The sequence below is a fragment of the Antennarius striatus genome, chromosome 8, assembly GCF_040054535.1.
Source record: "Antennarius striatus isolate MH-2024 chromosome 8, ASM4005453v1, whole genome shotgun sequence".
In the NCBI taxonomy this organism is placed as follows: Eukaryota; Metazoa; Chordata; class Actinopteri; order Lophiiformes; family Antennariidae; genus Antennarius; species Antennarius striatus.
The window spans coordinates 17,702,418-17,724,644 of NC_090783.1; the positions used below are offsets into that span (position 1 = coordinate 17,702,418).

General features: G+C 40.5%; 1 protein-coding gene across 2 annotated transcripts; it reads left to right on the forward strand.

The window, feature by feature from the left end:
* Positions 1-9: 9 nt before the first annotated feature.
* Positions 10-20,161, forward strand: wu:fc22b06 (sarcalumenin). Of its 2 annotated transcripts, none has more exons than XM_068321769.1 (8): positions 10-63; positions 8,202-9,473; positions 11,483-11,560; positions 12,406-12,501; positions 15,256-15,372; positions 16,251-16,484; positions 17,145-17,494; positions 18,493-20,161. In XM_068321769.1, the coding sequence occupies exons 2-8, from the start codon at positions 8,357-8,359 to the stop codon at positions 18,991-18,993; spliced, it is 2,493 nt and encodes an 830-aa protein (XP_068177870.1). In that variant the 5' UTR covers positions 10-63; positions 8,202-8,356; the 3' UTR covers positions 18,994-20,161. The 2 variants fall into 2 exon arrangements, with proteins under 2 accessions (XP_068177870.1, XP_068177871.1); XM_068321770.1 differs by lacking the exon at positions 10-63 and adding an exon at positions 2,293-2,413.
* The last annotated feature ends 2,066 nt before the right edge of the window (positions 20,162-22,227 follow it).

Sequence of the window (22,227 nt, forward strand, 5' to 3'; positions counted from 1 at the left end):
ACAAAATGAAGTGTCCTTTCTATGTGTGCTTTAGGCTCTGTCTGCTAGCTTTGTCTGCTGCAGGTAAGCTTTTGGGTGCTTTATAAGCACATGTTCCAACAAGTGCAGTGTGTGAAAGAATAATGCTGATTCACTGCTGTCAGATAATACTATATGTATTGATATATGTTAACATTAAGTTTGTGTACTATTCTGTGAGTTGCTTGTGGGTTTTATAGGTCTTTAATGATGAAAGTATTTGTTTCAATATATTTTATAATGTATGTAATGTTTAAATGTACAACCTAATTACTTAAATTTATTATGTTACATTTTGCATTATTAGGTTTGCCCCTTATTTGTATTTGTAGGATTTGGGTGGTAATTTTGTCAAATTCTGACATATATCCGTCCATAGCACAGCTTATTTAAACTGAGATCATCAGACAGAATATGTGGTTCATGTTGTCATAGTGCAACTCGGAGACTTTGTAGTTGTATTAATGTAAAAGTCACAGTTGAAGGACACCAGCTCATGGACACGCTCCTGTCCACTGCTCATTCTCTCTGCCCTGTAGAGTTACAGTGGGACAAAGTGACACTCATTACCACAGCTCTTTTGTTTTGTTATCACATACTGTATGTTTGCTTTTTTACAGTTATTACATTACCTAATGTAATGCTCAGCAATTGCTCAGTGACAATTTTTGCACTTCATATTTTAAGGGATTACCTTAAATTCAATGTGAAATGTATTAATGTTTTTAAAGTAAATAAATTACAGCTCTAACAGTAGTAAGTTAAAAATTTGCTCATCATAGTTATGCCTTATTTGTTATTCCACAAGATTCACGTAGTTAAGTGACTTGTCACGATTGGTTGTAGGTAAGGATTACTATTGTCTGTCTTTGGATTGGTTCATATGGTCTGTTTGGGTTGCCATAGTCGGGCGTAAGGCATCAGTCAGGGAAATCCATTCAATACTTATGTCACCATAACTGTGCAGTCATACTAATCTCAAAAATGCTTGTGAAATCACACACATCTAATACTATACATAAAAATATTAAACAACCTACGATGACAACCACAGACTTACGTAACTATAAATAGTTGCCATGTCCAAAGCTTAAACCAGTGTAGCATTGCTGTAGATATTGTTTCTTTTGCTCCACTCCATCTGTAGAACTGCTAATCTTTCATTTCAGTCAGGAGGGTCCATGTCAAGGGGATGACCCAGCTAAAAAAGGCATGAAAGAACACAGCAGACGACATGTTAGACCGGAGGTCAGCTGACAAACAGCTGGTTTGTTTTATGTTACAGGATTAAATCATCAAATACTCTGAAAAATTCGTGGTTAGTCATAAGAGAAGCAGAAAGTGCTGAAGTCATGCAACGTCTCCACATAGATCATTCACATATCTGGATGTCTCAAAAAGTGTGACAAAAAAATATGCAAAAATTGGATAAATTAGTGAGTGCAACAGCTTTAGGATCAAGAAAAAATGTGTTTGTACATGTGGTATCACAGCTGGGTAGGAGAAAGATTTGAGAGCACATTGGGTAACCTTGGACTAAACAGTCTTTTATTTTATAGTAAAAATGAAATGAAAGATGAAATACCAGTACCGGCTAAATACTTAAAGAGAGAATACGCTCATAATCAAGGCTCTTAGCTTAAGTTACACAGTTAGCAGGACGAATGTCATCAATCATACTGATGTCATTATTCTTGGGCTGTATAGAGAAAGTAGTTATAGCAGGTCTCTGTTGTTGAAACTGGGAACCATAATTCAGTAGCATTACAACCTGTCCCATTACATGAGGAAGAAAGGCGTCTCACATTTTCTGCAAATAGTACTGGACTTATCTCTCCTTCTTTTAACTGTCTGACTCATTGTAGGACTATTCTTGTCTCATAGATGTAACAGATGTACCACAGAGTGCACAGATACCTGTCACACTCCATCCCCACAGCACTGTGACTGCCTGGCTTTACTGCAGACACAGCAGAGTAAAAGAGCCATTGAAGGACTGCAATGAACTACACCAGTGATTCTTAAATGTTTTCTGTTAAGCCTCATTTAGAAAAAAGAAAATATTTTACATGCACAGTTACAGGTGACCATGAATGCCATTGTAGTCCAAAACTTAGCCTGGTGGACTTTGGGGTGTATTTGGAATAATTTTCTTTAAGAATGTCCAGTGACAACCTTCCTCACAGATGGCGAGACAATTTCTTTTAGGATTTTCTGATACTTGATGGAATCCATCTTGCCCTCTACATACTGCAGGTTTCTCTGGCCTGAGGAAACAAAGCAGCACCAGAGCCTCACAGAGTCACGACTGCATTTCACCACAAGTAGGGTGTTGTTTCATCATCAGCATCATCCTTCCTCCTACAGATATACGGCAAATCTACAGACCCAGGAGGTTATTTTTCTTTTCATTGCTCAACAAACCAGCATCCCCAAGCCTCCTGAAATTGAACTTTTATGTAAATATAGGTCTTAACTGAAAAATATTGGGACTCTGCTGCTAATTTCTATAAAGTTTGAAACAGTGCTTTAGCATCTGATTTTCAAATACAGTGCTATGTTTGGATTGAATAATTTTGAGATTGCAGTGAAGAGGAGTTTGCCTGTCATGAAACATGCCAGTGTAGCATTAGTGTTAACCCCATATACAGATAAAGAGACAGTTGCGTCAAGAAAGGCATCAGGTATAAATCTTGCCCATTCAAACACTAGGATCAAAAATAAGATACCCAAACCGGCCCACATTAAAAAAGTACTCCACTGACAACAGGTTCTCAGTGGAAACTGTGGTACTGTAGGCCAAAGCAGAAGAGGATGGAGGCAAGTGAGGATACAGCAGAAGAGAACGAATTGGAAAGTTGAGCCGAGAGTGGGGACTTTGAATGTTAGTAACATGAATAATTAAGAGAGAGAGCTGACTAATATGATGGGGAGTTAGCGGATAGATGTAAAATGTCTACAGGAGACTAGGTGCAAGGGAAGTAAGGCTAGGATTTTCGGACCGGGGTGTAAGCAGTTCCACCATGGAAAATCTAGTAAGTGAAATGGATTACGGATTGCACAGAAGGATGAACTTGAACTTTTTTTTTTTGAGGTAAAGACAAATTCAGATAGTGTAAATATGAAGCTGGAGGTCTATGGGCTGTTGTAGTGAATATGGTCAGTGCATATGCACATGCCACAAGAAGTAGATAAAGAAGAAATATGATATGCAGAGGGACGAAGAAAGTAGTGTGTCACAAACAAAGTGGTTTCAAAAGACCAGGGCAAAGGCACATGATGGTTGTGATGTTTTACAACATCTCCCAGTTGTCTATGTTTTAGAGTCTTCTGTAGCCTTAGCGTATCTGCCCATGATGCCTGTTGATCCATAATCTTAAAATTTGTAACATTCATGAAAGCTGCCCACAGCTATTAGTCGTCATCCATCTTTGCTAACCCCATGTTGTAACATGAACTAGGCATTCAGTTCACTGTCTTGTGTCACACTGTGTTCCTCATTCTGCAGACCTCAAAACAGTCTGTCCCTCTGTTTTTCTGTCTCTCACTCTGGCTTTCTCTCGGTCTCTGTCTCTGTCTCTGTCTCTCTCTCTCTCTTTTGTTTTTAACTCCTTGTTAACATGTGCGTTTTAAAACTGGGCACATTGAATGTCAGTGGCGTAGGGGACATTGAGAAAAGAGCCTCTGTTTTTAGTTTGATAATTGTTAAAAAGTTAGATGTTTTATTTGTTCAGGAAGCACACAGTACAGTATTTTCCACATTATAAGGCACACTGGACTATAAGGCACACCCTCAATAATGTGTTTGTTTTATAATTTATTTCATATATAAGGCGCACCGGATTATAAGGCGCACACAATTAAAAAATAAATAAAATGTATTTGATAAACTGCAGCGGCTGTAGTTCCGCAATCCGTCCACTAGATAGAGCCGCGCTGCTCAGGCAGTCATGATTGCATCCATGACTTCCTGACTACCTTTGAATGGCCCCTATTGTTATGTCAATAAGCCATTCTGAGCCTCATCGAGGAAACTTGATCACTTTGCCATCTTAGAAAGAAGACAACACGCATATTAAAAAACCTGACATTAAAAACTGGTTAAATTCATTACGAGTGCAGTCAGTGCGAACAGAGCGGATTATTTCCTGATCTGAAGTTCGAAGCAGATATTTAAGCTCCGACGTTCGTCTTCGTTTATTAATTAAATATTGTTTCGATCGATCGATAGTCCAGTCGGAGGTGAGGTGCAGCTATTTGCTGCTGTGTGTCCTAAACAACTTTTTAAGTAGTTTTTAATGTCAGCCTGCTAATTTACTGTCAAATGTGATGCTGTTTTACTCCTAGAACTGACTTTAACGTCGGTGTCACTGCCGTGAATCTCACAGCACGTCGCTGCAGACAGAATACACAAGCCCGAATGCGCCCTTCCGCCGCCCCCCCAGAGCTATCAACTACATTTATAAATCAATTGCAGCACACCTGTTGGCGCCTTTGTCTAGCAGTGACTGCTCTTGAAATTTCAGAAAAGGCTGGAAGTTCAGCTTTGAGGGTCTTTCATTCACCTTTATGCCAGTTTCTCCGTGTGTTTCCACAGACTAATAGAATGGACCGTCACTAGATTCCAGATGACAGCACAATGGCATTTTTAAGACCAAATAAGTTTAAAGTGGGTTATTTCCGACACCAAATAGTTAGGAAATACTGAGATCAGTCAGTCAGTCAAACTTTATTAATAGAATTGTTGAAAGTTCCTTATGTATTCCTACGTAATCACCGGTATTCCTACAGTCTGCTCTACCGTCTGAGAGCAGCTCAGTCAGAGCCGGAATTTCGGTGACGCCCCTTGACTACCGTTGTTAGGGGGCATAGGCCCGAGTGCCTTGTGGGGGGGCTCCTCTGGTGGGGGAGTGCGGCATGACTGGCGGCCAGACTGATTGTTTCAGCGATCATGTTTTTAACCAGTATTAATATGAATATTAATCCATATATAAGACGCACCGGATTATAAGGCACACTTCGGGTTGATGAGAAAATTTTAGGCTTCTAGGTGTACCTTATAGTGTGGAAAATACTGTACTATTGAAAATCCAATTATTATTTGTTTTTTAGATGTGAATTCCTTTTTGCGTGAATCTCTTTTGGAGTTTGTGTGTGTTTCAGTGTGGAGCTGAGAGCGTGTTGAATTGTTTGTTATGGTTTTCTGGTACAACTTTCTAATCTTTTTTCTTGGCTGAATGTGTGTTGGGTTTGTGTGTATATAGTAGTGTGTATAGGGTGGTAGGGGGTGAAGGTAGAAGGGTAGTGGTGTGGTTTCTGTTTGTGTGCGGAGGCAGCGTGCTAGGTTTAGCACCATGCCTGTGGTGGAGGCAGCTCCATCCGCGTTTAAGAAGCTGACTCGCTGTCATGCCATCAAGCTCGTGCAGGCAGTGCACTGGCAGTGCAGTAGTCAGTGGAGGAAGTGGGGCTGGCGGTGGGAGACGTGGTCGGGTACGGGCACCATGAAGTCTGCCGCCCGCAGAAGTCCTCTACTAGCTGTTGTTATATCTCTTGAAAACACGGACAAGATTGACGAGGTTGTGGAGAAAGGTGTAGTAAAACAGAACACCTTTACTCCTGTTTTTCCCTTGTCAGCCCGACCACCAAGATGATCATATCCAACACAACTCCACAGACAGACAGACAGACAGACAGATAGATGCTTTAATGTCACAATTCAAGGGGACAAAATCTATGATAATGGAATCTATTATCTATTACGAGATGAAATAACAAGCATGGCCTACAGATGTCCTGCAGATGACCCTCAAAGAGGTCTCTGGACTACATAACAAGACACCGGCAACGATCTGAACTTGTCTTTAAACTTTAAAGTGGGTGGTTTTCATTAAGGGTTTTCGCTACATCGGAAGCAATGAAGTGTTTTGGCAGTGTGACAGAGGATCTGTCTTTCTATACCAGGGAAAGATGGAGAGTAGCTGCTGCAGTTCCCGCTGCTGCCGGCGGGAACCTCAGGCTGCCTCAGCACCGGTCTCGGCTCAGGTTTTCCAGTGGCAGGGGGCTCGGCGTGGATCCCAGACTCGGTCATTTGGGTTCCGGAGGGTTCAGTGTAGGTCTCACCTCCGGTTTCTCCAGTGGAGAGTGGAGCGGCACTGAGTCCAGACCCTGTTCCACTATTTCCAGATGCTCCGTTGGCTCCAGTCCTCGTAGCCTCGCCCACAAGTAATGACCCCCTGTGGTTTCCAGCAATGGGGGACAGGACAGAGATGTCACGAAACAGACCAGTACTGATCACCCAGAGACGGCTGATACTGGCTGTGATATTGATGAAGAATATAATGATGTAAACAAATCTGTTCATGATGAAATTATAAACGATGATGACATGTCTGCTGATAAAATGTTAGAAATATCTCGAAAAAGGAAATATCCTGAAGCGGTGCAGAACAGTGTTAAAACCAGGAGGATGTCGCAGCTGGGAATGAGTCCTCTCAGTCCCAAGATTCCCAGGCCATCTACTCCCCAGTGGAACATTAAAAGGTTCCTGGAGAAGACAATAGGGTCCAGACTGTCTGGGGTCCAAGACTACTCCAAGACTACTTCTCAGACCTTGAGAATTAGGTCAGCCAGACCTCTGACCAAGAAGTCTGACAGAGGAGCAGACGATGTATTCACAGACCGGGAGGTCTACAGGTTAAAGAAGATGGTTTAAGAGTGAAGGCACAGCTACTTAATGAAAAAGACAATTGTTACAAGCCTCTGCTGCTGCTCTTTTTCCTGAAGGCTGCACAACTGCAGGAGTCCTCACGCTGGGACAGGTGGTGGAGCTGAGTTGACCTCAGCTTAAAGACCGTGCTGGGTTAGCTGCTTGGCTGGGATTAAGATCAACCAGGATCACTAAACAACTATTGGACCACTGAAGGCAGATACTAACAGGACACTGGTGTCTTCTTTTAACAGGTTTTAAGGAGGGTAACATTTCCCCAAAGAGTGAGGACTCCTTTCCTTCCCTTTTCTTGGCAACGGAGTTTGAAGACTGTGTTGGACCTGTACTGGACCTAGACCTTCTGCCTCCCTGGAGGAGGCTTCAGGGAAAACACTCAGAGGCTGAACAAGATCAAACTGAGGGATAGGACTGTCACTCCATGGGGAAACTATCTGAGCCTGGATCCCCAAACAAGACCCTCATGGAGGTCTCTGTATAAACCTCTGCTGACAAGAAAATATGGAGAACTCCAGTGGAATTCTATGGAATTCTCCATCCATATCTCTTTTGTGTCGGTCCTTTTTGTGACAACAGAGAGTGTTTACCACTGTTTTTATGAGTGTCACTGTCTTTTATCTCTGTTTCTGTTCTTACAAACTGTTTTTACTGTATGTGCAGACGGTTTTACAAGTTTTTATATGTGGTTTTAAATACACTCTCCAACATAAACGGAAAAGCCAGGTTTTGAACTTTGTTTTAAGACAGGCTAAGATGGCCGTGTATGTGAGCAGGAGGAAGGTGGAGGAGGACCTGAACATTGACATGGTTTTATTGCGTAAAAAGATGATCAGGTCCAGAATAATGGTTGACTTCTGTTTTCACAAGGTGGCTGGTAATCTGGACTCGTTCCAGGAGGTCTGGGGGGTCCAGAGAGTTGATGAGAAATTAATGCATGCAGATTTGATTTTTTGATTGTTTTATAAATGTTTTTTATTACATTTAAAGTGATACATTAGTCATTTTTACCGGTACAAAAAGGAAATAAGAATCTAATAAAGTGTTTTTGCACCTCTTTCTCGGTAGGTAGGTTGACGGGCAGACAAAGAGAAAGAAAGAGGGATGGATGGATGGATGGAAGGACGGATGGATGGACGGACGGACGGACAGATAGATGCTTTAATGTCACAATTCAAAGGGCTTTATCTCATCTTTTCTTATGATATTTTTTTTTTGAAAATAAATATTCAGTCCAGTGAGGCACTCACTGGTGTGGGAATGTCAGTCTGCCCCAGGGCAGCTGTGGCTACATACATATGTATCTTACATCAACAAGTATGAATGAGCAGTAAATAAATAATGAATCCACTGTAAAGTGTCTTTGAGTGTCCAGAAAAGTGCTATATAAATCTAATTCATTATTGTTATGTGCCTTGAAGTGTCTTACAGGTTACCAAACCACACTTATTTCTCTCCTTAGATCTCCTGGCAGAGTCCTCCATCAATGATGAGGAATCGGTGCTCCAACTGCAAGTCCAGCAGACAGAGGAGGATCTTTTCTCGAGTAAATGTGACCAACCAGAAGAACATATCAGCCTGAGCACGTCTAATGACACCCCAGCTCCAGAGAGAGCCATGTGCCAATCCTGCACCAAATCTTCCTCAGCTTTTGAGAAGGAAGAAAAGTCAGCTTCAGCATTAGAGAACGATGTGAAGGATGCAGCTCCTGAGGTGGATGAAGCCTCCACAGAAGACTTGACAGATGGTAGGGATCAAATACCGATGAGGGCAGATTCTCAGGAAGAAGACGAGCCTATGGGGATACAGTATGCTGACTTAGTGGAGTCTCAAAGTGTGGAAACGGACAATGTAGTGACAGGTGAGAAAGAGGAAGAGCACAACAATGAAGTAAAAGACAGACATGAGAACGAGTTATCCCATGATGAAGAGGGAGCAACTGAAGTACAAGAATACATAGTGGGTGGGAAAGAACCAGGTCCTGAAGAAAGACAAACAATTAAAGTTGAAGAAATGCTAGATGATATAGAGGCAGCAATTGAGGAGTACAATGTGGAAACTTCAATACAAAAACCTGCAGAAGAGGAGTTGCCATTGGCTGAACTTGAAACCAGAATAGAACCAGTTGATCTTCAAATAGACCCAGAATCTGAGAGAACAGAACCAGAGCCTGAAGAGTCAGATGTGATTTCACTGCTTGAATTAGAACCAGACGTGGTTAAAAACTCAGAGACTGAAACAAAGGTGATCACAGAGCCTGAATCTGAATCAAAGGTGACTGCAAAACCAGAACCTAAAATGGAGGAAACTTCAGAGCCAGAACCAGAATTAAAGGCGACTGCAGAGCCAGCATCTGAACAAGAGGTGACTTTGGAACCACAACCTGAATCAAAACAAGAGGTAACTGCAGAAGGAGAACCAGAAGCTAAACTAGAGGTGACTTCAGAGCCAGAACCTGAAGTAAAGGGCACTGCAGGACAAGAATCTGAACCAGAGCTAGTGGTGACTGCAGAATCAGAACTTGCTATGCAATCAGAGGGGATTGCAGAATCAGATCATGAACCAAAACAACAGGTAATTGTGGAGCCTAAACCAGAACCGGAGGTCCCTGAAGCGGAGCCAAAGCTTGTTGTGAGAGAAACTGTAAAGGATGTGACTTTGGAGAAAGAACCCACAGAAGAGGCCGCCGTGGACGATGTGACCGCTGAGGCGCCTGCACAGTCTCCAACCAAAGGTACAACATACTGACACTATGTTTAGAACTTGCAAGACACCTTTCTATGAATTTATTGTCAGCTCAAAGGTAAATCTGCAGCAGGAGGTAGCGTAAATTTTGAGGATGACGACAGATTCTGATGTTTCTTGCCTTCTGTCAGTAATTATCCAGTTACTGTGACACCTATTCTTAAAGATGTTGGCTGATTCTTGAAGGAGTTTCCACATCCTTATCAATTCAGCTTCAACATGTCCTTCATCAGACTCCTGTGATTGTCACTGGAGGTTGTTATATGAATTTTTTTGAATAACTTCAGAGAAAGAATCCTTTTATAACCTGACTAGGGTCACATGTTTACTTTGCTATTCTTTTGAAAGACAGTTAGTTATTTTATCATAATACTTTGTTACTAAATGATAATTATTGTACTTAAAGAAATTGAAATGAATTAATTTTTTTAAATTTAAAAACAAATATTTTGTGATACAAAGTAACATAAATAAATAAGGGCACACTGTTTTGTTCAATAATCATGAACAATTGCGATGTCTAGTTCATCTCCTCATTTCTTTTGATCATGGAACAATTACTTTATAAACCAAATATAGGTCTCAGTAGGCCATACATCCATCCATCTTCATCCGCTCATCCGTAGTCGGGTCGTGGAAGCAACAGCTTTAGCAGGGATATCCAAACTTCCCTTTCCCCGGGCACATCAACCAGATCTGACTGGGGGATCCTAAGGCATTCCCAAGACAGAACCAGATGCCCAAACCACCTCAACTGACTGCTGCTCCACTCACAGGAGCAGCATCTCTACTTGCTATTTGTGAGCCTCTCGCGAATAGCAGTGTTTCTCACTCTAAGGCAGACACCAGCTATCCACCCGAGAAATCCTATTTTGGCCGCTTGTATCCGCCATCTTGTTCTTTCGATCATGACCATAGGTGAGGGTATGAACGAAGATTGAATAGTAGATGGAAAGCTTTGCCTCTCGGATTAGCTCCCTCTTTGTTGCAGCAGTGCTTTTGCGGATTGCCTTTGTCCAATCTCATGTTCCATTGTTTCCTCACTCGTGAACAAGACCCCAAGATAGTCTTTCACTTGGGGAACAACCTTATTCCCCACTTGGAGAAGGCAGTCCACCGGTTTCCTGCTAAGAAACATGGCCTCAGATTTGGAGGTGCTGATCCTCAACCCCACCGCTTCACACTCGGCTGCAAACCGGACCTGTGAGTGCTGCAGGACATAGGCCGATGATGCAAACAGGACCAGATCGTCTGCAAAAAGCAGCGATGTAACCTCTGCCCATCAAATTGTAAACCCTCCTCACACCCAGGGGCTTTGCCACTGTGAAGTAGTAGAAATGCTGAATCCTTGTTAAAGGACTTGCAACTACTCTGATATAAAGTAAAACTTCAAGAGTTGTTTCTATGTTGTAGCCGTTCACAGCTTTGTCAATGAATGACACAGCCTTCATGAATCCTTTAATTGGCAGTCAAACACCTTTTTGACTGCATAGTGTAAACTGCCTGTCATTTATTTATTCTCATCAATCATAATATAAAAAAATTATCAAAGCCAGTATTTCTTCATTTACTTCTCTGACTTCTCAGTTAATTACTGTACTATATATGAGCTACAGGCCATCTGAATTTGTTCTTTATTTCACAAAAGCCATGAAAATTTCCATAAATATTAATCGCAGATTTTTAAATTGTTCATACATAATTCACTGAACTTGTCAATAGTTCAAATGGTTGCCTTACCATATAATATGGTGGTGTCGAAGTCCAATTTTGAAAAATCATTCTTGATTTACAGGGCATTTTACCTGGGTCACAAATGACTACAAAAGCTGCGAAGTAGCATCAATTTAAAGTGATTTGAAATTGTGAAAGTAAAAGATTTAAGTGAATGTACTTACATTCTGTAGTCACAACTAAGTGCATGTCAAAACTTTTGACAATCACAGGTGACTAACAAACCGATCCTCCAAACAGAACATGACAAAGGTCTCCCAACAGGTCCAGCGATGAGGGACCGCTCCCACCTTGAGGATACACTGCGACTGGGTACTGTAGAACAATCAACAGATTACTCTGGTGAGGAACAAACATGTGTCAACACCACTAATGACCATATGTGTTTTACCCCGCACAAATGCAAAAAAAAAAATCTATTCTGTGTACTGCATGTGAACACACCCCCCTGTGAAAGCTAGCCAACTATTGTTAATCACTATCAGATACTTTCCGCAGAAACACATTAAGTAACGGTACACGGCTGAAAAAAAAGATTTTATGAAGTCAGAAGAAAAATGTGTATTTGTATGTGAATTAGTGGCTTTTCCACTGAAACTATTCAGAAAACTCCTTTATGATGCATATTCCTTGCATCATAGAGCTGATGTGTGAGTACGTACTGTATATGCGTGGAGGCAGCCTTTTAACCACCTTGACTTTTTTCAATAAATTTCATGAGAGTGATTTATCATGTGGGCGGTAGGGTGGCGCAGTGGGTAGCACTGTCGCTGTACAGCAAGGCAGTTCCCAATTCGGTTCCCACTCTGTGGGGAGTCTGCATGTTCTCTCCATGTCCGCATGGGTTTTCTTCTGGTTCTCCGGGTCCTCCCACCTCCAAAAACATGTGCTTCAGGTTTATTGGCCGGTTTCAAATTGTCCGTAGGTGCGAGTGTGTGCACACGTGTTTCTCTGTCTACATGTGGCTCCACAGAGTACTGGCGTCACGCCTGGAGTGCCCCCTGCCTCACTTCCTCAGTTGGTTGGGATAGGCTCCAGCACCACACAACCCGCAACCACAGATGAAGCGATTATAGAAAATAAGTGAATGATTTATCACATACTGCCATGGAAATTGTAGTAATTAGTCGTGGCAACAACACACACAAAAAAAAATTCATCCCTTTCTTTCCTCCCTCACTTTGTAGCTGCTTTAAGGAAGCTGTTGAGCATCTACCACAGTAACATCAAGCCAATGGAGCAGGTCTTTAAGTACAATGAGCTGAGGCAGCATGAAGTCACAGGTAAGTCAGGTTTCTTTAGGAAATGGCACTGAACATAAATTCAGGTTCATGTACACACTACTAAACTAGAACTGTCCATTTTTTGATGAATGAAAGCAGCTCAAGTTCTGGATGTATCCAGAGTGAATACACAGCACATTTACAGACAGCCTCAGCCTTTATTTACTAGATATTCACTGTCACCAGTCAAGGGTTACATTCAACTGACCTAAACCCTGCATGTGGAATAATCCAGGCAGAAATCAAGAGGTGGATTTATCAGTCATTCCCAGCCTTGTGAGAGACAAACGGTGGAGTTCATACACACACACACACACACACACACACACACACACACACACACACACACACACACACACACACACACACACACACACACACACACACACACACACACACACACACACACACACACACACAGAGCACATTCTTAACGTATTTACAGTTGCTTATGAGTATAAGAATAAGGAGAATTTAAGAATAAAAAAAACTAAATAAAATCGTAATAATTATAGAATGGATACATAGAGAATAAAATAGATAATAGATAAATAGAGAATAAAAATGTATACACAGGTATGTACAGTTTTTAATGTCCTAGCTTCCATTCGTCCTCACTGCGACATAAGTGGACGGAAGTAAAGTAGGGACTTTGCGCAACAATCAGCAGTTCAATATACTTCACGAATAGAAGAATAAACCTCCAAGTTTGGTCTTACCTCGGCGGTAACATCCCATAATTCATTAGGCTGCGTTAGCTTAGCACCCCAGTGCTGTGAGCCAGTGATCTCTCATTGTCCTTGGTGATTGTCCAGAAACACAGCTTTAGTTACCTCCTGTCCATAATCATCTGTTCTCGTCTCCACTGATTTCTGTCCCATTTGCAAACACTATGTCCTTTTCTTCACAATTTTTTTCTGTGATGTTTACTGGTCAGTCTCTTTGACAGAGCCACGAGTTACGGTCAGATGACTGAGACAGCACAGAAAAATTAACAGTTATATCATGAAAAACATGAGCGAGAAACACAAGACAAATAAGAGTGAAATACGTAGTAACGAAGTTACTGAAAGTTTATTGGCATGCATTCACGTGGCGTTTGTGTTCATGCAATTTACTCCGGGATTAATAAAGTATCTATCTATCTATCTATCTATCTATCTATCTATCTATCTATCTATCTATCTATCTATCTATCTATCTATCTATCTATCTATCTATCTATCTATCTATCTATCTATCTATCTATCTATCTATCTATCTATCTATCTATCTATCTATGCGAAGGTGGAGGGGTGTTGATAGAGGGAGCTCAGAGGCACGGCCATTGAATAGGATCATTTTTGACTGGAAGTGATTTTATCAATCATATTCAAAGGTATTGAGGACCAAATGTGTTTATATTTAATTTAGATAATCATGCTGATTAATTTGGTGAACATACAGTGCCTTGCGAAAGTATTGACCCCCCCCTCCCCAAGCCTTTTTGACTTTTTGCCACATTTCAGGCCTCAAACTTAAAAATAAAAAACTGAAAATATTTTTCAAGAATCAAGAACATGTGAGACACAATCGTGAAGTGGAACCAAATTTTTTCAACATTTTATATATTGTGTTTACAAATAAAAAACTGAAAAGTAGGACGTTCAAATGTGAGACCAAATGACACACAGGTGCACTCTGTTTGTCATTGTTAGTCATTTAGGTCAACATTGGATCATTCAGAACTTCAGGGATCAGGGAACGTCTGGAGTCAGTTAGCTGAGCTAAGGAAAAAAGGGGGCCAATACTCGTGTACCAATTCTACTGCCCTCTGCTGCCACCCATCGAAATAGAAGAGTATTACATTATCTGCCACACTTTATTACTGCACACACGCCTGACAATGGTTCATTAAGTGATATTAGATACTTTTCCCACAGTGCACCTGACAATCTCTCATGGCACACTAGTATGCTGCGGCACATTTTTCGGAAATCATGGAATTAAATAATGTTTGAAAGCTGGAGTTGCACAGAAACAATGAAGCACAAAATAAGAAGAAGCAGAGATAAGACTATCATTATTCCAATCATTCTTCTTCTTCTCAAATTGAAGGATAATTCATGTGTTGAATGGAGACTTTCAGATTATGCAATGGGATCCCTCGTGGTTTGCAATAGAATAGCATGTTCAGAATCAGGTTCTCTGCATGAACCTATAGCGCTCTATAAATTAATCTGGGTTTGATGAAATTACATCCATATATCCTTGTATTCAACAATGTTATAAAAGTTATGAGCACTGCTGAAAAAATAATTGATGAGGTGGATATTTTTCTAGAGAAATTTTCCCTGTTGGTTCTTTCTTTCTTTTTGTATAGGACAGATGATGCTGTATTCATTGCGCGCTGATGGGTCAATGTTTAAGCATTGCCCTAATAATCTGAAGTAGGCTTGTTGCTTGTTTGTACTGCACAGGTTGCCACAGTGAAGAGTGAGCCACCTGCTAATCTACTGCCAAGCTCCTGTCAACACATGATGCTCAAACTATAGTGAGACATTATGAACAATGCTTAATAATAGTGATCGAGGCTGGCTGTCATTATGGACTGTTATTTTTTTGAACTTCTAAAGAGCAAAGTTTTCCGCTTCATTTAATGTATTGGCCAGATTGCTAATTTTGCACTGTTGGTTGTGTTTACAAAAAAAAGAAGAAATCTTTCTTTCTTTCTTAAGTGCATCTTTCTGTTTGTCTTTGTCACATATTGGGCAGAGGGTGAGATCACCTCTAAGCCCATGATTTTGTTCCTGGGACCATGGAGTGTTGGCAAGTCCTCCATGATCAACTATCTGCTGGGTCTTCATGGAACCTCACAGGAGCTCTACACAGGTCTGTACTGATAAACCTGACTGTTCAGAACATATTGACAGCATAGCATAAAACACACAACAGTTAAACAATGATAACAGGTTTAAGTTACATCAGACATGATGGACATTCATCATAATATTGACATATTTTAAGTAAAGTGCTACTACTACTACTAAACTTACTCACGACCTCATGTGTAAGTTAAGTTCATTATCATCAAGCCAACTGACTGAAAGCGATGGACCTCACAGGGAATATTCAAATAAATCATAAATATGCATAACCACTCAATGAGCATGAATGTGATGAAATTGTCTGCATTTTTTATGTTAAACAAATTATATTGTTCATAAAGAAAATGTTACACTTTTGGTATTATAGTAGATGAGGAGTTTTTTCATGAAAGAACAAAACTAATATTTTATGGTATAAATTCTATCCTATTTTAAACTCTTGCAGTCAATGCAAAGCATCTTCAAGTATTAATTTCTTAAGCATGGAGCATGCACTCTTTGCAAAAAACTGATATTACAATGCAGCTCAGACAAGGCAGAAAATTTTTCTTAACATCTTGGTGACTGCATTTTTGAAACTACTTTCAAATCTGTGTAATTAATTAATGTACACACTCATACCTACAGTGTAACAACTAATTCACCTAAGCTGCATGTTTTTGGAGGTGGGAGGAAGCTGGAGAACCTAGAGAGAACCCACGCAGGCATGGGGAGAGCATACAAACACCGCACAGAAGGGAAATGAACCTGGAACTTTCTTGCTGTGAGGCAACAGCGCTACCCACTGTGCTGCCATTCCCCAAGATTAAACAAATGAAAAAGCATCATCTTAAACCTCCAATAAAAATGGTATTAATCATTACAACTTCTTCTGTCCATCAGGTGCCGAGCCTACCACCTCAGAGTACACAGTCATAATGCATGGTGAAAAGTCCCGGAACATAGAGGGCATTGTCTTGGCAGCAGACAGCTCTCGATCCTTCTCTCCACTGGAGAAATTTGGCCAAGGCTTCCTGGAGAGGCTGGTGGGTATTGAGATGCCCCACACGCTGCTGGAGAGGGTAACCATCGTTGACACGCCTGGCATCATTGAAAACCGCAAGCAGCAGGAGAGAGGTGATAATTACTATGAAATATAACCTCCACTTATTGTCTTTTCTTCATTATTGTTGTGGTAAAACTGTTCTCCATCAAAACAAACAAACCTGTGGTTCCACATCATAAAGATTTCTACTGAAACCCATGTTAATTAAATTACAATTGCTTTTATTTTGGCAGGGTTAAATATTACATTGTTGTTTTACAGCATCAAGGTCCTGGGTTTTAATCCCTCTTTGCATGTTATGTTTCTGCATATAAATGGTTTCTCATCCAGGTGAAAATATCAGCTAGCATTGGCTTCAGGCCACGTAAACCATCACGTCTAATGCATTTTAATAGGATTATCCCTAAATTTTGACCACAAAAAAATGCCCAGCCTCATAAAAATATTTAAAATCTATGTTTGGAAAGACCCTTACCTGTTGCATGACATGAGCATGTGTGAGATCTTTCTTACCAGTGATTAAATCATGTAATTTGAAAATCTGTATCTACTGAGAGGCCTTTATGTAGATATTCTTTTATCTTCTGCAAATGCTGTGCTTTTTCATAAATTAGAAACCACCTGTTTTCGTCACATGAACTTCTCATGAAAGAGTATATACAAAAAGTACATCAATCATTTTCCTTAAGAAGGAGATCCTTCTCTTGTATCACCTCACTACTCTTCCTCAGGTTACCCTTACAATGAGGTGTGCCAGTGGTTCATTGACCGAGCTGATCTGATCTTCCTGGTGTTTGATCCCACCAAACTGGATGTTGGTGGGGAGCTGGAGATGCTTTTCAAACAGATGAAAGGCCGTGAGTCACAGATTCGCCTGATCCTCAACAAGGCCGACAGTCTATCCACACAGGACCTGATGAGGGTCTATGGCGCCCTGTTCTGGAGCATGGCACCCCTGATCAATGTCACAGAGCCTCCTCGGGTGTATGTCAGCTCCTTCTGGCCTCAAGACTACTCTGTGGACACCAGTCAAGAGCTCTTCGTGAAGGAGGAGATCTCACTTCTGGAGGACTTCAATCAAGTGTGTGACTTATTACATTCCGCTTCAAAGTGTTGATATATTGTAATTGTCAGTGTTCGTGTGTTTGTTCGTCCTTCCGTGTGTTCGTCCATCAGTTCGTCCATTTGTCCGTTCGTTAGTCCACCAAATATCCTCACACATTACAAAAAACACATTAGTCGGGCAGCAAAGGGGAAGAAAATGATATGATAACCTTGACCTTGCGAAAAGTAGGTCAAAGTCAAATTTCAACTTTTGTACACTCAGGAACCGGATAAGATAGAAAGTCGAGGGAGAAGGCCAGTGTGAGTAAGACCATAGAGCAAAGCTAGTGCTTTGATCTATGAAAGTAGGTCAGAGCACTAGCTTTGATCTTTGACCTATGCAAGTAGGCCAAGGTAAAATTTTTAATTCAGGGGTGTCCCGAGATGTTGTAGTCTGTGACTGCCTTGTTTTTATTACATCCCACTTCAAAGCAGTGATGTATTGTGATTGTCAGTGTTTGCGTGTTTGTTCGTCCGTCCTCTGTCTGTTTGTTTGTCCACCAAATACCTTTGCAACCGTTGCAGATAGAAAAATGAAACCAAAAGCATATTACTTAGGCGGCAAGTGGGATGAAAATGAGATGATGACCTTGCAAAAAGTAGGTCAAGATCAAATTTTAACTTTTGTGCACTCAGGAGCCAGATAAGATAGAAAGACGAAGGAGAAGGCCGGTGTAAGACTGTAGATCAAAGCTAGTGCTTTGATCTATGAAAGTAGATCAGAGCACTACCTTTGATCTTTGACCTATGCAAGTAGGTCAGGGTAAAAACTTTAATTCAGGGGTGTCGGGGGATGTTGCAGTCTGTGACTGCAACATCCCATGTACATCAAGGTTTAAACTCATACAAACTTTGGGGTTAACACATACACTTTAATTTTTTTCAGTGCATTAGAAACATTAATCCTCAATTCTCTGACTCCTGTTGATCCCTTTTCACTCCATGTCTCTTCTTTCACTTTGTTCTCTACTGCAGGTGATCGAGAATCAAATAGAGAACAAGATTGCTTTCATACGCCAATATGCCATTCGTGTGCGCATCCATGCCCTGCTAGTGGACCGCTACCTCCAGACCTACTATGATAAGTTGGGCTGGTTTAGTGACCCCACGGAGGTTTTCCAAGACATTGTCAATGACCCGGACAAGTACTACATCTTCAAATCCATCCTGGCTAAAACAAATATTAGCAAATTTGACCTGCCCAATAAAGAAGCTTACCAAGACTTCTTTGGTGTGAACCCAGTTTCCAACTTCAAGCAGCTGCCCTACCACTGCAGCTGGAACAGCGGATGTCTGCTGGACAAGATAGAGAGGGCAATCTCGCACGAGCTCCCAGCTCTGCTCAGCAGCGTCAACAGAGCTGCATCTGCGTCTGCCCCAGTGAATGGTGCTCCAACACCTCCACCTCTGCTCCCTGGCACATGCGAAGGTCCAGGATGTGAGGACAAACCCAAGAATCGTTGGAGGAGGCAGTGAGATGAAGAATATGGCATTCAGGAGGAGAAATAAAAGAGACAAATGGTAGCAGCAGGAACGTGGGCTTCTCAAAGTAATCCCCATTACAGTGTTTTCCAAGACTGAATTGGGAAGACTAAGTAGGGACAGAGAAAGGAGAGTTTATACACCAAGAGCCTTGATTTAGACAAGTACTTGTTTTTCGCTAAACAGATTGTTAAATTGTGGGACAGTTAAATGCAATTGTAAATGACAAATATATGACAGAAATAATGTGTCTAACCTAAAAAAAGTGTCTTCTATAGTTGAACAACAACTCTGTCATAGACATTGTGCTACAACATGTCCTTTTACAATTGAATGAATTCAAGAAAATTGAAAATTGAAAGGGAATATTTTTGACAAGCTTGGTAGAAAGTGTGCCACTGTCTTGTAAATATGATGGATGTCTGCAGGGGACATAAATGTCTGACACAAGAAAATGAACGGTGTTCCTTGCAAAATTTAAAGATTTATTTATGATGTGGATGGGGATGAGGGTATATTTTTAATGATTGGAAAATAGAATGCAAGAAAGGGAAATCTTATAGTGTTTCACAGGGGTAATTCAGCTCTGTGTAGAACAGTTACTTTTGTATGGCTACATGATTGAGTAGTGTGTGTCTGTAGGTTCTCAGTTATCCAGATCATGGTTATTCAAAGCTGTTTAAATCAATCCACTGGACTTTAAGAAAGTTCTTGAAGACATTTTGTCTCTCATCCAAGAGACTTCTTCAGTTCAGTCTCTAAAGGAACCCTTTACAACTGAAGAAGTCTCTTGGATGAGAGACAAAATGTCTTCAAGAACTTTCTTAAAGTCCAGTGGATTGATTTAAACAGCTTTGGACTGTGTAGTGTATTATAATTTTTACAAAATATAGAAATATCTGGTATAAAGCCACAGCATGTTGGGCATCTCAATACCCACCACAGAAAATATAAAGTTTACTTACTTTTTCAATCCTGAACTGAGACTGAACTGGCTGAGATATAATGTATGCTTGTCTTAAATGCCCCTCTGACCTAATTATAATTCAACATAGCTGCATATCACATTGAAAAATGCTACCTTTGCCTTCTTTCTTTTGAGTTGGTTTGTAATTGTTATTCTTTTGAGTGATTTCTTTTGAGTAAACAAATAAGAACTTTGCCTGTTTGGTTCTTTTTTATAACAAACAGCACGTACACATGGAATTTCCTCACTAATAACTGACTGATGCTAAATGCAGGGCAGTAAACCCCAAACTAAAACTAAACTGAAAGCTCCAGGTCTAGTCCTCCCATCACACAGCTTAGATTATTTACATAGATAGGCAGGGAGGCAGGCATCGGACATTTATAATCTAAAATAGAAATCATTGTAAACTCTTTTTTCCAAATGCAATAACAAAAATAACTCCTCAAATGAGAAAACAATCATTATAACATTATTTTGTTTTCTTTAACAAATATAAAGAATGAAATAAATAACAATCATCATAGCACCTTTTTTTAACTGTCATAAACTCAAAACTAATGAAATTAATAAACATTTCCATCACGTTTGTTCAGTCATTTCTTGTATACAAACTATGCCAAACTATTTATGGTGATTTAGAATTCTAACTTATGTAATTCACTGTAACAACTGGTTTACTGAAATATCACCAAATATCATAAATCAAACACTTAAATATTTCTCAGAATGTACATCAATAAACAAAAATTCAAGTGTATGCTTTACTATTTGCACACCGTTCCTTTTTCCACCATAACAACATTTCTAAACTAGAGACTATTACTATCGAAGGCTGTTTAAATCAATCCACCGGACTTTAAGAAAGTTTCTTGAAAACATTTCATCTCTCATCCAAGAGCCTTCGTCAGTTCTGAAGGTGGCTGGTCTTGTCCCAGCTTATTAACCCGCTGGGTTGTGGTCAGTGCTATTCACAGTTCAACGACTGTAGTTGAAACCCATCTGGCTCCTCAACGATGGTTGATGGGTTCGCCAGGGGGTGTCAAAGGGGGGTTGTTGAAATGCAAGTTTCAGTTGCCCCCATCTAACCCTGTCTTCTGCATCCTCTTCTCTCACACCAACTACCTTCATGTCCTCTTTCACTACATCCATAAACCTCCTCTTTGGTCTTCCTCTAGGCCTCCTCTGGCTATCCAAAGCCATGACCTGGCTTTGGATAGCCAGGTCATGGCTTTGGATAGCCAGGTCATGGCTTTGGATAGCCAGGTCATGGCTATCCAAAGCTGTTTAAATCAATCCACTGGACTTTAACCTCCTTCACCTGACCGTGTTGTGGTATTCCCTGTAACAGATCTAGCAGCCTTCAATTTCATATCTATTATTCACTATTACACAGTATTACAAACTATCACACACTGTTACACTCTATTACCCAGTATTACACAATATTACACGTAATGGAGTCTGTCTGTCTGTGAGGTACGTGGTGATCCAGCTCACGACGTAGGGGTTCATATCCATGGAAACCAGTTTCTTTTGCAGTTGCCATGGCAGGATGGTGTTAAAGGTGCTTGAGAAGTCGAAAAAGAGCACCCTAACAGCGCAGCCTTCAACATCCAGGCGGAGGAGAGCGCATGGTGGAGGAGGTACAAGACGGTATTGTCAACACCAACCTGGGCCTGATAGGCAAACAGGAGAGGGAGGTATTGGAAGACGTGTGCTCATATTTGATATTTGACAGGTTTGATGAATCAGGGGCATAAATACAGTGAAACAGCTGGATAATCATACTAAAAGAAGCACAACATGTATGTAACAACAATGAAGAATTGTAAGAGCAGTTTGTTAATCACACCATGCAATGAGTTGAAATGACCACCAGGGAGCGCCTCCAGTCAACGTCTTGATGGAACGACATTCATGGAAGAATGCATGGAAAAATCAAGAAAAACAGAATGATCACCAGACCAGTATTATTCCGAACAGACATTTGAGAGCAGAGGGACTTTTCTACTATAATTTAGAAATAAATAAATATGACCACTTACTCCACTTGTTTAAATGTCAATTGTGGAATTTTACCAGAACACAAACTGTTTTCAAAGTAAGTTGTCATTTAATATACATTCAAAGCAGTGAATCATTAATGGTTGCCAAGAAGTGAATTGTGAATGACTGAAATCTGATATATTTTTAATTTATATTTTAAGTCCTAAATTCTTTATTAGATTTTGCTTTTAGATTTTATACTTTTTAAAACT

Bases quoted from the DNA above. Each gene is read 5' to 3' on its own strand.
- wu:fc22b06 (XM_068321769.1), top strand. From the start codon at position 8,357: ATGTGCCAATCCTGCACCAAATCTTCCTCAGCTTTTGAGAAGGAAGAA. The intron at 9,474-11,482 runs GTACAACATACT...GTCTCCCAACAG, and splicing joins TGCACAGTCTCCAACCAAAG to GTCCAGCGATGAGGGACCGC. The intron at 16,485-17,144 runs GTGATAATTACT...ACTCTTCCTCAG, and splicing joins CCGCAAGCAGCAGGAGAGAG to GTTACCCTTACAATGAGGTG.